At 43.1% G+C, this 16898-nt stretch overlaps 1 protein-coding gene across 1 annotated transcript in view; it reads right to left on the reverse strand.

Annotated features, from left to right (window-relative positions):
- The window catches only part of cemip2 (cell migration inducing hyaluronidase 2), a 112456-nt gene that overhangs the window by 54005 nt on the left and 41553 nt on the right, over positions 1-16898 (reverse strand). Inside the window, 6 exon segments of the mRNA XM_072258109.1 lie at positions 1-189; positions 192-204; positions 3802-4011; positions 7373-7542; positions 11803-11991; positions 13744-13913. The exon segment at positions 1-189 is cut by the window's left edge and continues 1 nt beyond it. Of these exon segments, the coding sequence (XP_072114210.1) occupies positions 1-189; positions 192-204; positions 3802-4011; positions 7373-7542; positions 11803-11991; positions 13744-13913 (941 nt within the window).

A 16898-nucleotide genomic window follows, 5' to 3' on the forward strand; every position in this document is an offset into this window, starting at 1 on the left:
TGCAGTCCGTCGCTGGGACAGGGACGTAGTTGCCGTAAACATTATTCAGAATCAAGGAGCACATCATGTCATTCCTGTCCGTGGGTAGGAGTGTGCCAGGTCGGGTGAGAAGTCCAAGGTTGTGGTAAAGAACGTTCCTTTCTTCAATCCCATCCTCCAGGAAGAAACAGTGCCCCAATGTGTCATAGCAACAGTATCCCTTATCTGCAGAATAAAACATAGAGGGAATTGGGCTTTACCTTTTGTGGAGGCTACCCGTCACACTTTCTTGCGGTTCAGCCACTGGGGCCAAACAGGTGGGCACTCTGTAACCAAGTGTGGAAAAATGTCCATCACCCCATGAGACTATTTAACAAGTGCACAAGATGACATCAGCAGAGGAGAATGGTGATGATCCACTGCCTTTTTTGCACCATGGACCGGTTTAGTATTGACAATATTCTTGCGGACCGGCCGACCGGAGGGGTCAAGTAGGGTTAAACTCACCTGAACGGGTCAAGTAGGTTTAAACTCACCTGAACATGTCTTTTACAGTTAGGGTTGCCAACTTTCCACTCCCAAATAAGGGACAAAAGTAGCAGTCAAATCCCGGGACACTTTACCCCAGGAAAGACTACCATGACCATAAAGCCTTGCGCGGGCACCTGTGTGCGCATGCGTGACGTGTGCATGTGATGTGCGCATGTGCGTGCGTGCCGATTCTTTCTCCCCACAAATTGGTTTGCCTTCACCTTCCCGACTACACTGTACATACATTATTTCTACTTTATATAGGCTGTGTATTTATCATATCATTCCTGCTTATATGTTAGTGTTATTTTCAGTTTATGTGTTATTTGGCATGATTTGTTAGGTTATTTTTTGGGTCTGGGAACGCACAAAAATTTTTCCATATAAATTAATGGTAATTGCTTCTTCGCTTTACGCCATTTAGGCACGAAAGGTTTCATAGGAACTCTCTACCTTAGTGGGGGAAATACGGGACAAGGGCGGTCCCATATGGGACAAACCAATTTAGCTCAATATACGGGATGTCCCTGCAAATACAGGACAGTTGGCAACCCTATGTTCAAGTTCAACAGTGCGTGAACTTGAATGAGGAAAGGTGAAGCTGACTCATATCGTTTCCTCACGGCCCAGTAGCACATGCTTTGCGGCCCGGTATCGGTCCGCGGCCTGCTGGCTGGGGACTGCTGCTACAGAGCTGCGCAGCATGGAGACAGGCCATTCAGTCAGATTCCATGAAGACCATCAAGTGCCTATTTACACTAAGCCCATGTGATTCTCCCCACATACAGTTGCAAGAAAAAGTTTGCAAATATCTGGGTTTCCGCATTATACGTAAAAATGTGGTCTGATCTTCATCCAAGTCACAATAATAGACAAACACAATCTGCCTAAACTAATAACACACAAGCAATGGTACTTTTCATGTCTTTACTGAACACAGTGTTTAATCATTAACAGTCCAGGCTGGAAAAAGTATGCGAACCCCTGTATTTAATAACTGGTAGAACCTCCTTCAGCAATAACCGCCATCAAACATTTCCTGATCCAACTTGCACAACAGTGGGGAGGAATTTTAAACCATTCCTCCATACAAAACTGTTTCAGTTCGTCAATATTTCTGGGACACCTTGCATGAACAGCTCTCTTCAGGTCACGACGCAGCATCTCAATTGGGTTAAGGTCTGGACTCTGACTTGGCCATTCCAAAACATGAATTTTCTTCTTTTTAAACCATTCTGATGTTGATTAAGCTTCAGGTGATAGAACACTTCCCTGACATTCTGTAAAATGTCTTGATACAATTTTGAATTCATTGTTCCCTCGATGATTGCAAGTTGTCCAAGCCATGAGAAGCAAAGCAGCCCCAAATCTGTCCACAGAACATTGTCCCAGAAGCATTGTGGAGCATCCTGGTGGCCTTTTGCAAACTTGAGATGGGCAGCAATGTTTTTTTTTGGAGATCAGTGGTTTTCTCTGCAGTGTCCTTCCACGAACACCATTCTTGTTCAGTGTTTTTCTTATAGTGGACACATGAACAGAGATGTTAGCAAATTTGAGAGATTTCGGCAGCTCTTTAGCTGTTACCCCTGGGTTCTCTTTCACCTCCTTCAGCATTGCACGGTGTGCTTTTGGTGTGATCTTTACAGGACGCCCACTCCTAGGGAGAGTAGCAACAGTACTGAGTTTCCTCCATATGTAGACAATTTCTCTTCCTGTGGACTGATGAACACTCAGGTCTCTAGAAATGCTTTTGTAGCCTTTTTCTGCTTCATGCATCTCTACAATTCTTCTGCCAAGGTCCTCTGAAAGTTGTTTTGACTGAGGCAATGCACACATAAACAGATCTTTCTTGAGAAGAGCAGGCTCTGTTAATAACCACACTTTGTGTGTTACTGTTTTTTTTTTAAATAGGGCAAGGCACCTCGACATCCCACACCTCCAACCTCATCTCATTGACTGGAACACCCGACTTCAAATAGCTTTTGTGGACATTAATACTCCAAAGGTTCACATACATTTTTGAACCTAGACTGTGATTGTTTAAATGGTGCACTCAGTATTGACAAGTAGTAGTACAATTGTTTGTGTGTTATTAGTTTAGGCATATTGTGCTTGTCTATTGTTGTGACTTAAGGCTTTAATGAGACCACACTTCATGAGCAATTAATGCAGAAAACCAGGTAATTGCAAAGGGTTCACAAACTCTTTCTTGTCAGAGTACCTATCAACTACCCTCAGATTCACCCACTCACCTGTACACTACGGGCAACTGACAACAGCCAGTTAACCTACCATGCCTCAGGTCTTTGGCACGTGGAAGGAAAGTGGAGCATCTAGAGGAAACACACATGGTCGCAAGAAAATCGCATCAACTCCACACAAACAGCACCCGTGGTCAGGAGTGAACCTGGGTTCTTGGTGCTAGGAGGCAGTGGATCGGGCAGCTATATCACTTGTATATAGTTTTGGATACAGGTTGACAGTTTTAAATGCAGAGAGGAGACGAGAAGACAAAAACAAAATAACTCTTACGTTGGAATAGAAGGCAAGGAGAGGCAATGATGGAGATAATAGCACCTTCCAAACCCACAACTTCCAACAACAAGGACAGGGCAGGAACACCACCACATGCAGGCTCTGCTCTAAGTCACACACCTCTCCATCCTCAAAGTATAACGTGGTTCCTGCATTATCTATATCCTTGAAATCCTTTCATACAGCACATCTTCATTGGAAGGACTGTGACAATTCACTTACCACCACTTTCTCAAGGGAAATTAGGAATGGGTAATAAATGCTGGCTCTTATCCTCGAAATTGTTTGAAGGCACAAAGGCACCAGAAATGCGGATTATCTGAGAAGTTACCAGCACATTCCAGTCATTAGGAACAAATGAATTGTTTAATAACTCACAGGAAAAACTTTTTAAAACAATGCAAGTGTGTGTGCGCACACACAAGCATGGGGGGGGGGGAAGAGGGAGGGTATATTGATGGAATCAATGTTTCCTCATTTGTGTCCAAAAGCACAAGATGGTCAGTAGTAAATCCAAAAATTAATTCAGAAGAAATTTACTTATTCAGGGATTGAAAGTAGTGAAGGTAAATAAGGGAAGCTGGATAAATATACAAGGAAGGAGAAGATCCCTTGAGGTGAGATAAGGAGGGTGGGGAAAGTCATTTGTGTAGCCTAACCAGTGAGCTGGACCCTTGAGCCAATGAGCCAGTTTCCGTGCCAAACATGTAACTCTAAGTAAAATAAACAGTCCAGACCAACTAGTTAGAGACCTACCAGCAAACCATTGGTTGCATGAACTGTAACACATCTGGAGAAGCAATGGTGGATTGCAAGGCTCCTCAGAGAGGTTGGTGATGAGTAGCCACCAAGTCTATCCACATCGCCACAGAGGTGGAAATGCACAGGGTAACTGCCCATCACCTGCTGACCCATGTGCATTAGCTCCACGTCGGAGAGGTGAACAGAGGTGAAGTTCTTCAAAATCTACAAAAATGGTAAGGAAAAGATGAAAGCTAAAGTTTCTGCTGAAAAAGAAACTCAAAAAAACGATAAGAATTCCTATCCTGCAATTCTTTACTGGACCATAAATCATTTCAGAAAGAGTTTCACAGGATGCTGCCAACAACTCATCAAAGCCTTTAACTTTTCAGATAGGTGATAAAAAGTAAGTTAGAACTATGAATCATCCAGACCTGAATGACATTTATGCAACTGTATCTAGGGCAACAGAATGGCAAAGCGCGTGAACTTGAATCAGGTTTATAAATCACTGTCTTATATGACATGAAGTTTGTTGTTCTGTGGCAACAGTACAAAACAAAAATCATAAAATTACTATAAGTTACAAAATAAATAGTGTCAATGAAAATAAATAATGAGCTAATGTTTATGGGTTTATGGATTTTTTTAGAAATCTGATGGTGGACAGGTAGAAGCTGTTTCTGAATTGTTGGATGTGTCTTCAGACTCCTGTATCTCCTTCCTGATAGTAGTAACAAATGGAGGGCATGTCTTGGATGGTGTGGGTCCTTAATGGTAGATGCCAACCTCTTGAAGCATGATCGCTTGAAGATATCCTCAATAGTGGCGAGGCAAATGATGGAGCTGGCTGAGTTTACAACCCTCTGCAGCTGTTACTGATCCTGTGCATTGGTGCCTCCATACCAGACAGTCCTGCAACCAGTCAGAATGCTCTCCATAGAACACCTGTAGAAAGTTGTGCGGGACTTAGCAACACACCAAATTTCCTCAGACTCCTAAAAGAGTAAAGCCACTGGCATGCCTTCTTTGAGACTGCATCAACATGTTGGGCCCAAGGCAGATCTTCAGAGACGTTGACACCGAGGAACTTGGAGCTGAGCTGTCAATGAGGATTGGCATGCATTCTCCCAACTTCCCCTTCCTGAAGTCCACAATCATTACTTTGGTCTCACTGATGTTGGGGGCAAGGTTGTTGTTCAACCACTTGATCTATCTCACTCCTGTCTGCCGCAATGTTGCCATCTAAGATTTTACAAACAGAAGTGAACTTGTACTCTTGACTGTGCTTAGCCGCACAGTGTTGAGCGTAGAGAGCAGAGGGGATGGAGCTGCTGTCTCCAGAGACTGGGTGCAGCCCTGATCTTGGGTGCTATCTGTCTGAAGTTTGCACGTTCTTCTCGCCATGACCAGGAGCGTTTCCTATGGGTGCTCCAGCTTCCTCCGTCCCAGAACCGACAGAACTGCGGTTAACTTAACTGGCCATTATAACTTGCCGCTGTAGTGTAGGAATTCAGTGTATCTATGCATTAGCTCAATCTGGAGCAAATGAATGGAAATGTAGGTAGAATAAATGGGGTTAATATAGCAGGGCGTTTGACGGATAGCTCTCACTCAGTGGGCCAAAGGCTTTCACACTGTTTCATTATGACTGAGTTCCTAATGCAGTGTGCTGCCTGCTTGCTTTGACCCCCTTATATTTAAAGGCTCTTTCAACAAAACAGAAAATATTTCTACTCACTTCCTCTCCCAATCTGGGGAGAAGAAGGGAGGCTTTGTGTCTGTTGTGCTTGATGGTTGGCATGGGCTCAGAGGGCTGAAGGGCTTGCCTCCAGATTGCATGGCTCTGCACAGTTTCCTCAATTATTCACTGTTAAATTCAACCAAGAAGCACACAGTCTGACAAATGTGGGATAAAAGGAGAGCTGATAATGAGAATCAGGTTTAGTATCACTAGCATATGTTGTGAAATTTGTTGTTTTGTGGCAGCAGTACATTGCAATACATAAAAAACTATAAATTCACAGTAGGTATATATTAAAACAATGAAAATTATATTAGTACAAAAAGTGAGGGGGGGAAAAAAAAACATTGTGAGGTAGTGTTCACGTGTCCATTGTCCATTGAGGAATCTGATGGCGGAGGGAAAGAAGCTGTTCCTGAAATGTTGAGTGTGTCCTCAGCTCTTGTATTTCCTTTTTGATGGTAGCAATGAGAAGAGTGATGGGGTCAATAATGATGGACGCAACTTTGTTGAGGCATTGCCTTTTGAAGATGTCCTCAGTGCTGGGAGGCTAGTACACATGATGGAGCTGGCTGAACTTACAACTTTCGGCAGCTTTTTCTGAGGCTGTGCAGTAGCCCCCCTCCCCCATGACACAGCCAGTTAGAACGCTCTCCGCAGTGCACCTGTAGAAATTTGAGAGCCTCTTTGGTGACAGGCCATTCCCCTAAAACTCCTAATGAAATATAGCCACTCTCATGCCTTCTTTGTAATTGCTTCAGTGTGTTGGACCCAGAATAGATCCTCGGATGTTGACAGCCAGGAACTTGAAAGTGCTCACCCTTTCCACTTCTGATCCTTCGATGAGGACTGGTGTGTGTTCCCTCAATTTCCCAATCCTGAAAGCCACATGAACTCCTTGGTCTTACTGACAAGGTTGTGGTTGCCACACCACTCAATTAGCTGATCTATCTCACTCCCTTATCACTATCACCATCTGAAATTCTGCCAGCAATAGTGGTGTCTTCAGCAAATTTATGGATGGCATTTGAGCTGTGCTTAGCCACACACGAGTGGGTGTAGAGAGTACAGCAGTGAGCTAAACACACATCCTTCAGGCATGCCAGTGTTGATTGCTGGTGAGAAGGTGCTATTTCCAATATGATACAGTCTACCAGCGGGGAAGTCAAGGATCCAGATGCAGGGGAAGGTACAATGGTCCAGGTTTTAGAGTTTGCTGACTTGGACTGGGGGTGCAATTGTGTTGAATACCGAGCTGTAGTTAATGCCTACATCACCTGACATACTGTCCAGATGACTCATTGCCAAGTAGAGAACCAGTATCATCGCATCTGTAGATCTGTCGTGGTGATCGGCAAATGGCAGTGGATCCAGATACTAGCTTGGCAGGAGTTGATTTTAACCATGACCAACCTCTCCAAGTACTTCATCACAATTGATGTGAGTGCCACTGGTCATTGGGCAGCTTGCCCTGCTCTTCTCGGGTACTGGTCTGGTTGTCATCCTTTTACAAGCGCCAACTGCATCAGTGAGCTTGAAGATTAAAGCAGGCAGGAAAGAAGATTGTTTTGGAGCACAAACGACGGTACTAAATGTGCTATTCTCTCTCCGGAGGCCCTGGAATTCTGTCAGCACCTCAAGCAAGAAAAAGGCACCAAAAGGTAATAAATCAGTTAAATTGGAATAAACTGTGTCATCACTGTAGTGCAAAGATTAAAGGAAATTTTTTGTTCTACCCTTGTCATCAATTCCATGAATTTAATAAAGATACAAATTTGAAATAAGTATCTGCTGCTGAACTGTAATAAAATCAACTGGACAACAGGAAAACTTCAGACTTACCTTTAAATGCCCTCCAAATGTATCGTGCTTAAAGAACTTACACCAGTTGTCTCCATAGCAGGAATCCTCCATCTCTCCCTCAATGACGATGTTCCTCGTCAACATTCCCACCTCTGCTCTCATGTCTACCCCATTCATGATTTCTCCCACATGAAGGAACTGAGCCTTTCCTGAAATAAGAGGCAGTGGAAAGGAAGAGGGAGAAATGAATGGAGGGAAGGATGTGATGAATAAAAAAAAGAGGAAGATCATGTAAACTTAATTACTAGAGGGACTTGATGGGCTGAATGGCCGGGTTTCACACCAAGTTCTATGTTACCCCCAATCTTTAATCACAATTCATCCTAATTTAAATCTGCGGTATTATATTCCTGAACGTGATTTGTGATACGTCCAGCTTCACACTTAGTCTAATCAGGTGTACCTTTAAATTTCCGCACAGTGAGCAGAAGGTTCTAGCAACTGCTAAGGAAGTTAACAAAAAATGAACAAAAATCCAGATGTTGGGAACCAGGAAAGACAGCCAGAAGCATTAACACTGTTTCTCTTTCTACGGATGCTGCTTGACCGGCCAAGCGGTGCTGAGGGAAAGAAACGGACTATCCAGCGATATTTACAGAGATACAGCACAGATTAGGCCCTTCCAGGGCTTTGAGCCACACCTGAATTAACCCTGGCCTAACCATAAGACAATTTAATGACCAATTAACCTACCAGCCCACTGGTACATCTTTTGGATGGGGAAGGAAAATGGAGCACCCGGAACATACAAGCTCCTTACAGGCAGGGGCGGAGTTGAATCCAGGTCGTCAGTACTGTAAAGCGTTGTGCTAACCACTATGCTACCAAGCCGTCCTGCGGAACTAGTCTCAAGCGAAGCAAAAACACTAAACAAGAGGCTTCAAGCAGCTCAGGTAGAAAGGCTGAGAGAGGAATTCAAACTTGTCAACCTTTTCTTTATAGAATACACCACTGATATCGTAGGATAACGCTTATTTTAATACCCAAATCTTATGCTTCAGAAAGCTGTCAATCCATCAAGGAGATCTTGCCCTTCCATCATTGTTAAAATAGAAGGGTCACCTCCAACATAACCCACACTGTCATCATGACCATTGCAGTTTGTGGAAGCTTGCATAATATCAATAGGTTGCTAGGTTACAAAAATGACCACACTGCATGACGCAGTTCGTTGACTGCAAAGCACTTTACATTGCCCCTAGCGGGTGCTATTGAAAATATTATATAATATCATTCTTTCTCCTGATCCCTTGTAGTCAGGGGCAACCTCGGCAGGAGCCTCCTCACTGTTGCTTCATTCTCACTGCTTGAGATGTTAGTTATAAACTCTGCAAGCCCCATCTTCAAATACACAGACATACCCAGACCTCAACAGTCATTTTACACCAACTCATAACAACATAGTACCTAGTTATTTTAGCTTTACATTCCTCCACCACTGACCTCCCATTCCCCGTTTCAGAATTTCCGTAACTATTTTTATAATTTAATAATGATTTTAGCTGATAAATGTATTAGAATTGGACTAGCACAGAATGCGAGAATTTATTTTCAAAGAAAGCAATAATTTTATATTTATTGTTCACTGGCAGGAGGTAAAACAATTCCCTCTCCTAATTGCAACGTGCAGCATGCAGTCGTCCATGGTCCGGGCTCAGCCATTTATCCCTGCAAATGCGCAGGATTTTCCATTTACTCCCAGCCACGGCCTCTGCTCAGGGGAACTGTCCACTCCACACTGCCTTTCCCAGCACTCTCACTGCTCGTCAGCAACTACGTCCTGTTTTGGGGCAACACCACTGCCTAGCAGATGTCATAATAAATACACTTCTTCACCATTTAACACCTGTTGCATCAATGGTCTCAAGAAATATGGATAACGGAGTCCATTCAGCCCCTCAAACTAGTTCCACCATTCAGCAGGATATTCCCTAATCTGCTAATTATATGCTCTTTCCCCATTTCCATTTAGACTCTTTCCCTTCAAATCTCACATTTCCATCAAACATCCCCTAATTTTCTAACTTCCAAGGATTACAACTCCAGTTTGCACAACGTCATTTCATTGTGATGGTTCTGCCTCACAGTTAAGGCGATGTGCTCAAATATCCTGCTGGTGTAACAGCTGTAAAGCACATATGATATTAACTGCAGGCACAAATTTATCAATTTAATAATCAATTGCACTATCCATTCAGGTCACTGGAGCAGCATATAGCTCTGTACCAAAGTTTACCACATACCTCAAGTCAGTCCCATCATCCTTGGCTTTCAGAACAGCCAAGGTTACAACTCAAAGTCCATGAGAGAAGACAAGAGATATATACTGTGGCAGCAGACTCTTATTGTGTTTTACAGCCTCACCCCTTCTCCCTGGGCTGAAAGGGGTAAGCACTTCTTAGATCCTATCTAACCAATGCAGTCATCTCCCTGAGCATTCTCCTCCCCCATGGCTGTGTAGCGTACCACATGCCACTGACAAAACGCATTGCCCAAACTGCTGCTCCAACATCTGCCAAACCCATCAGCTCTCCCCTCAGGAAAACAGGGCATTGTAAGTCACACATGGTCCTACTTTGATATACATCACTAGTCCTTCATCATCACTGGGTCCAAATCCAGGGATTCACAAGTCAGCAGCAATTACAGAGCAGCACACAGCAGCAGCAGCTCAGGACGAGGCATCACTCCCACTAATTCAGGGACATTCAGGGATGGGTAGTAAGTCTCATCAGCTGCACCTACAGTCAGTAAATGAATAATTTAAAAACATTCATATAGTCTGTCCATATAGATTTCTGGACAACTAACCCTAATATCTTAATCATCCGTCTTGTCCGATATTATAATTGACTCTTTATTAAATGAATACGTAATCTTTACAAAATGCATCTTTTTTTTTCCATGTGCAGAACACACTCAGGCTTTTGTTACCAAGCTGTAATCACAGTACAATTGATCACCACGGCAGTAGTGATGTTGAGACTAACTGGTATTTGCTTCTATCACTTTGACACTGGCAGCAACCTTGAAATTTTTGGGATGCACAGATTAAAGAAAACCTTGAGTTCAGGGTTTACACTTTCCTGCAAGAAACGGTGTTTGAAATCTTCACCACAGTAATTAAGGAAAATCATATGAATCAACCTCTGTAAAATTGCCTACAAACCTATATTTTGTTATAGACTTACAGAGCTATAGAGCATTACAGCACAAATTCTTGCACTACAGCCCAACTTGCCCAAGTCAACCAAGGTGCTCATTCCACATCCACACCACCCTCTGCATGGAAATCTTGTACCTCTGGTGCCCTTTAAATCTTTCCCCTCTTACCTTAAACCTCGTGCCCTCTAGTTTTAGACTCCCCTTCCCTGGGGGAAAAAGGTCTACTACCATCTACCTTACTGCTAAAGAGAAATCCGCTATCAAAAACAACACAGAACTTCTGTGCCATCCATAAAGGGGAGTAGGTGACGGGGCTTCTGAACTCCCTACCAAATCTGAGGTGTCACCAGTAATTTGTACTGTACACTGCAATATTTAATTTAGGCATTTTACTTCGTTATCTGTGCATAAATCATTTGTAGATTTAATTCCTACTTTAAGTTATTGTGAAATGAGTGTGAATTGTGTACTACTGTGCTTTACATGCTGGTCTGGAGAAACATTGTCTCATTTGACAGTATACGTGTACATAGTTAAATGACAATAAACTTGACTTGACTTGCTATCCTTTGTTAATGACTGAATAGCAATGTGGCTGACTGTTAGCTCTGAATTAACCTGTAAGGAAAGAACAACACGTGCTGATGTTGCCCGAGGTGCCAGACTCCTTAAAAAAATCACTAACATTCTATCAAAGTCTCACATGCCTTAAAGAGTAGGATATTTGCTACCATGTTGGGATTATGCCTTCATAGCCAAGTCAGCATTGGTATCTTTAAGTTCTTGATTACTAGTTTTCTTTTCCCCTGGTAAAGGAGATCTATTCTATTCTCAACCTTTCCTGAGATTAACCTGCCTTTTTCCTGAATTGATGCAGTTGTGGAAAGAGGAGGAAGATGGATTTAATCAGGATAATCATATCTGTCAACCTTGAGTTCAATCTTAACTCTGGGTTCTGTTCACGTGAAATTAGCAGTTTCTCTCTGTGATGGTATGGAGTTTCTCATGGATGATCTGATCCCTTCCCACACAGGTCAATTGGCCAGTGTAAAAAAAAAAGCCCCCATGTACAGATGGGTGGAGGGAGAATTGGGGAAAGAATTGACGGACAAGGTAAACAAGGTGGGAAGAGAGGGGAAGGGGAAAGGAGACTGGTCCAAGCATCATAGATGAAACATATCAAACAGACTTGCTCAGTCAGAAAGGAGTCACCACTTTCCTACCTCTTCACCTCTTCCACTTACCTGTGACCTCCACCTGTCGAGCTCTGGAACCCGAGGAACGGCGGATGGTGAATTCCTCGGCCTGGTGCATGGAGTAGTCCGTGCTCGCAATGACAATCCTATCGCCCTCCTTCCAGCCTTCCACCTCATCCAGCAGCTCCAGAACCAAGCCCCCAGCCACATCAACCAGGAACTCAGCCTGTGGAATCCCTAGAGCAGAAAGCGGGGCCGGGAGAGGGGAGAATGAAGGGGATGAGGGGAAGATGGAGACAGAGAGCGAGACAAAAATCAGGACCATTTGGCTTTGACATTACAGAAACGACATGGTGAAACAAATGATGGCTTTAAATGAACTAGTCATCTGTAAAAATTTTTTAAGGATGTGCACATCTTTAACAGAGAATCGACTGGTTCCTGGCAGTAATTCCGCTTCTGATCCCACCCTTTAGGCACATTCCCCACATCTGCTCCTACCTCTCCTGTGTTTACCCAACTTCCCCTTAAACTCATCTCTGCTATTCACTGAAATTTTTTCCCATTCTCTCATCGCTCTCTAGGCAGAGTGGTCTCTCCTAGATCATTTGTTTGATACCTGATATTTATGGATGGAGGAGGAGAGGGGAGGGAATACCAGTGTTTTGGGCCCAAACCTGCAGGATTTCAACCTGAAAGGCCAACAACTCCTTTCTCCCTCCCTCTACAGGCACTGCACAGCTGATTATTTATTTATTGCTCCAAATTCCAGCAGCTGGAGTCTTTTGCGATTCAATATTATATTTACAATCCCCCAGCCTTGGACTTCACAACACAAAAAGAACTTGCAATTTTGTAATGCCTTTAATAACCTCAGAGTTTAAAATCAATGAAGTGTCCTCTGAAATTTTCTCACAGTGAAGTAAAAGATCCTAGGACACAATTTTGAACAGAATAGGAGAAATCCTCTCTTCATATGTGAGGCTCAATGGTCGACATCTCCTGGTAATCTGCCCGATACCATTTTGTTCCCAGTGGAAGCCCAGTCTGTACAGTTGGCAGCTGCATCCCCATGTGCAACTGCTGCACTTCGAGAGATCTTCACAAGCTGTGAAGAGCTTTGAGCTACCCTCATGAGGGAGCAAAAAACGGGACAAAAATCTGTCCTCCTTCACCCCAGAAGTGGGGGCTTCCAGGGATGTTAGAAAGAGCTGGCATGACTTCCGTTGTGACGTGACCAGGATAGACTACCAACCCTTCAGCAAAGATGGGAATGGATATTCTGCCCTTCTGCTGAATTTTTACTGCCATAAGCAGTCCACTTGACCCTTACAGCCACTATTCTCCCCTTCTAAGGCAGCAATGTGGCTGCAGTTCACTTGTGAAGAGGGCAGTCAAAGACTTCAAGGAAGCATCAAAAGACTCATGGAAATAGACACAAGACGAGGCCATCATTTACAGACTCTCTTCTAATCTGGTCCTTCACCACTGGTGGATTTGCATTCTAGAACTCCCTATGCAACAGCACCATAGGAACATGGGCCCTGCACAGACCATGAGATAGCACCTCACTGCCTCCCTTCGCAATGACCCATTCCAATTGGCCCTATCACCAATAAGTCCCAGGAAGACAAGATTTTCAGATGTAACGACAAACTCTTGGCTGTTCCAACAGATCTTGGAAACAATTACTTTAATGGAGAGAAGAACAGGAGTTAGAAGATAAAGCAGCAAGACTAACAAAATAATAAGTCACAGAAAATTCAAACTCATAATTGGAGACAGCAGATGCTTGAATCTGAAGCACTAGTCTGCTGCAGGAACTGTCAACGTTTCAGGTCATAACTCTCCATCAGGGTTCAGCACAATTCAACAATTCCCTCCCCTTCTCACACACAGACCTGTTGAATTCCCCTAGCAGATTATCTGTGCTCAAACGTGCACACCTCAAGTGAAAAGTTACAAACCAAAAGATTAAATGGTGGGCACCTTTCTTCCACTGACTCGATGCAGACACAGCAAAATTCACCCCATCCACCGTCACAAACTCCTTGCGGGCTTCAGCTTTGCCTCTTGTATCGTGGTTTTCATAGTCACGCACGGATTCATTGTAAGATGAGTTTCCAGCACCAATCACACCCACAAAAGCCCAAGCTTGCCTATCCAGGAAAGAAATTGACAAAAGGAATCATTGTCAAAATGGTTAACTTCTACCAAGAGGAACAAGAAATAAAAATTTGTCACTGAGCCAATCCAAATGCACTGTGCAAAACCAAGGAAGAGAGGCACTTGTAGATGTGCTATCTTTTGGCTGAGGGGTTAAGTGAAGTCCCATCTGCTCTGATTAAAAGGCCCTGTGGCAGCATTTCAAAGACGACAAGTGGCATTTTCAGTGATGCCCTGGAGACATTATTTATGCCTTCATCAAAAGCATAGTGAAATAAATAACAGATCATTTGGTCAACATCACACTGCTGTTTGTAGGAAGTTGCTGGACGGAGAGTGACTACCACATTTCAGCAGTGAACACACTTCAAAATGTACTTCACTCTCTGTGTGGCAAAAGGCAGGTCTCTCTTTACTGGCAGCTGCTTGTCAGCCACGTTAACACGACAACCTCAATAATCTGCAAATTGAAACTGAAACAGCTGTATGAACACACTCTTACAGGATATCAACCCATCTTCCTCACTACAGCACAGGCAAGAGACAAGATGGAAGATGCATGATGCTAATAATATACAAGATTCCTCACCAAATGTTTGAGCACCAGATGAGGTAATTAAAGAAAAACTATCCAACCATATAAAAAAAGTATAATAAACCATCCAAGATTTGATTAAGCATATTTTCCAAGGTATAACCAGCATAATTCTTTAGGTAAAGAGGACTTAGAAGCACTGGCAATGCAAAAGATTTTCCTGGAACTGAGAGGTTATACTTTTTGGGAAAGACTTTAAATAGACTACAGACACAAGCAACTGCAAATGCTGGAATCATTTGTCCAATTGCAGAGTCTCAAGCTGAAATGCCATCCCTCCCTTTGCCTCCACAGATGCTATTTGACCTGGCGAATTTCTACAGCAGTTTTTTTTTTGCTCTTTAATAGGCTGTGTCTATTTCTCAAGAAATAGGTAGACAAAGAGAGTTTTTTTTAAAAAACGATTATATAGGGGAGTCTCAGATTAGATATGTAGAAGCGGTTCCCATTGTGGGGGAGACGACAACCAGAAGCAAGAAACAGAGGCGGAGAACCTGTTTCCCCAAGATGGTGCATGCAAAAATTTTGTTGGCGAGCAGCATGCAGTGCTGCCCTCAACCTTCAAACCTCACTATTATAAAAATATACATATCAATTACCTTTTCTGCCAAACAATGCAGAGAATGATTTCTTTTTACAACCCGTGACATGTTACAGATACTACAAACAGTGAGATGTTTTCACAGGAAATGTCCCACTGGCGCCAGCTACACAGTTGCAAGAACACTTGATGTTGGGTAACATGTTTTGAAATTCTTGTGAATCTGGTGTACACATCAGTATTTGGATAATAAATGGTGACAATAACAACACAATATAAAAATATTATTATTTTCCAAGTCTTTTTAAAATATTAATAATTTTAACAGGTTCTCCAAGATGCTTCATTAATTACATTTTATTAATAGTAAAACAATGAGTATAAGTAAATAACCAACAGGACTCATTTTTCCTTAAACTGTTCATAATTGTTACCTTTTCATTAATCAATGATAGTCTTTGCTTACAAGTATAATGGTACATGAGTGTTTTTTTTTTAAAAAGGCCTATTGCCAATTTGGGCATATGCTCTCAAAAAGGTCACCAGCCCTGATCAAGAGCAATAAGTGAATTGGTAATAAGCCAACATAAAACCTAAAGCAATTATCTTTCCCATGCAAGTGGTGAGAACGTGAAACTCACTCCCACAAGGAGAAGTTGAGACAAAGAGCAGTGACAGTTTTAAGGGGTGGGAGGAAATTCCTGTGGAGCAGAAACATTGGCACGGTACAGAACTGAATGGTCTAGTCTGTGGGCTGTAAATGGCATTCAGCAAATAATCACTTGATGGCACTCCACAGCCTGTTTAATAACTCACCATCCATACACACATTATATGCAATGGCCACGTTCTATTTAGATACCATCTCAAAGGGTTAACTGGTATAGCTAGTTATTAAAGGAATTAGCCAAGCAAATCAGAACTCCAAGCCAAAGTGCAAATGGTTTCTTTGCATTGTGTATTTTGGCATCTTCTCAGTGCAGCCACCTCAATGTTACTTTGCATGTAGACCTCTGCTGGCATTCAGACCAGACACTGCACACTGCTCCTTTAATGCTTGTTTCCCCTGCCCAGCTAGAAAGCTGTGAAGCAGTGTCTTACAGCTCCTGAGCCAATACACATTTCCTGACTGTCTCTATTAGGACCCCAAAAAGCAATAGGTACAAGACTCAAGCACACAAAAGCAGGGGGAACCATTCAGCCCATCGAAGTCATTTGAGCCCCTACTTTCCAATACTCTTGTCTGTTGGTTTTCTCAAATCCACTAGCACAAAAGCTGCAATAAATAGGTACTCGATGGCAAGCAAGGTACGATGGGCTGAAAAAGCCCGTTTCTCTGCAGTATGAGTCTCTGTCTCCCAGGTGCAAAGGAGGAGAAGATGGAAGGAAGAGGAACAGTTTGGCACACAGTTATCAGACTCTGGAGACAAAGCGAGCTGGGACTTGAATTTCATCTACTACCCAGGAGCAGCACTTCTGCTTGAAAGTCAGAAAGTTACAGGTTCAATTCCCACTCTGGACATCCAAGGAGGACATTCTGGATCTATGCTCCAGTGCACTGCCAAGGGAAAGCAGCATTGCTGGAGGTGCCGCCTCAGGGAGATGGTAGACCAAAGACTTATCTGCCCTTATCCCGAGATCCACTCAGAAGGTTTGCAGAGCAGCTCTCGCTACTGTCCTGTTGATATGTATCCCCCATTCGACATCTGTGCAAGTTCGCTGTGCTCAATAACAGTTGCCACGCTTTCTACATGACAAAAGTGACTACAATGCATTTCAAGATGACTAACACGTTCTTTTTTGTGACTTGTTTTCAGTGGGAGCTGCCCTTCCAATGAGCCA

This window comes from Mobula birostris, chromosome 5 (assembly GCF_030028105.1).
Source record: "Mobula birostris isolate sMobBir1 chromosome 5, sMobBir1.hap1, whole genome shotgun sequence".
Lineage (NCBI taxonomy): Eukaryota > Metazoa > Chordata > Chondrichthyes > Myliobatiformes > Myliobatidae > Mobula > Mobula birostris.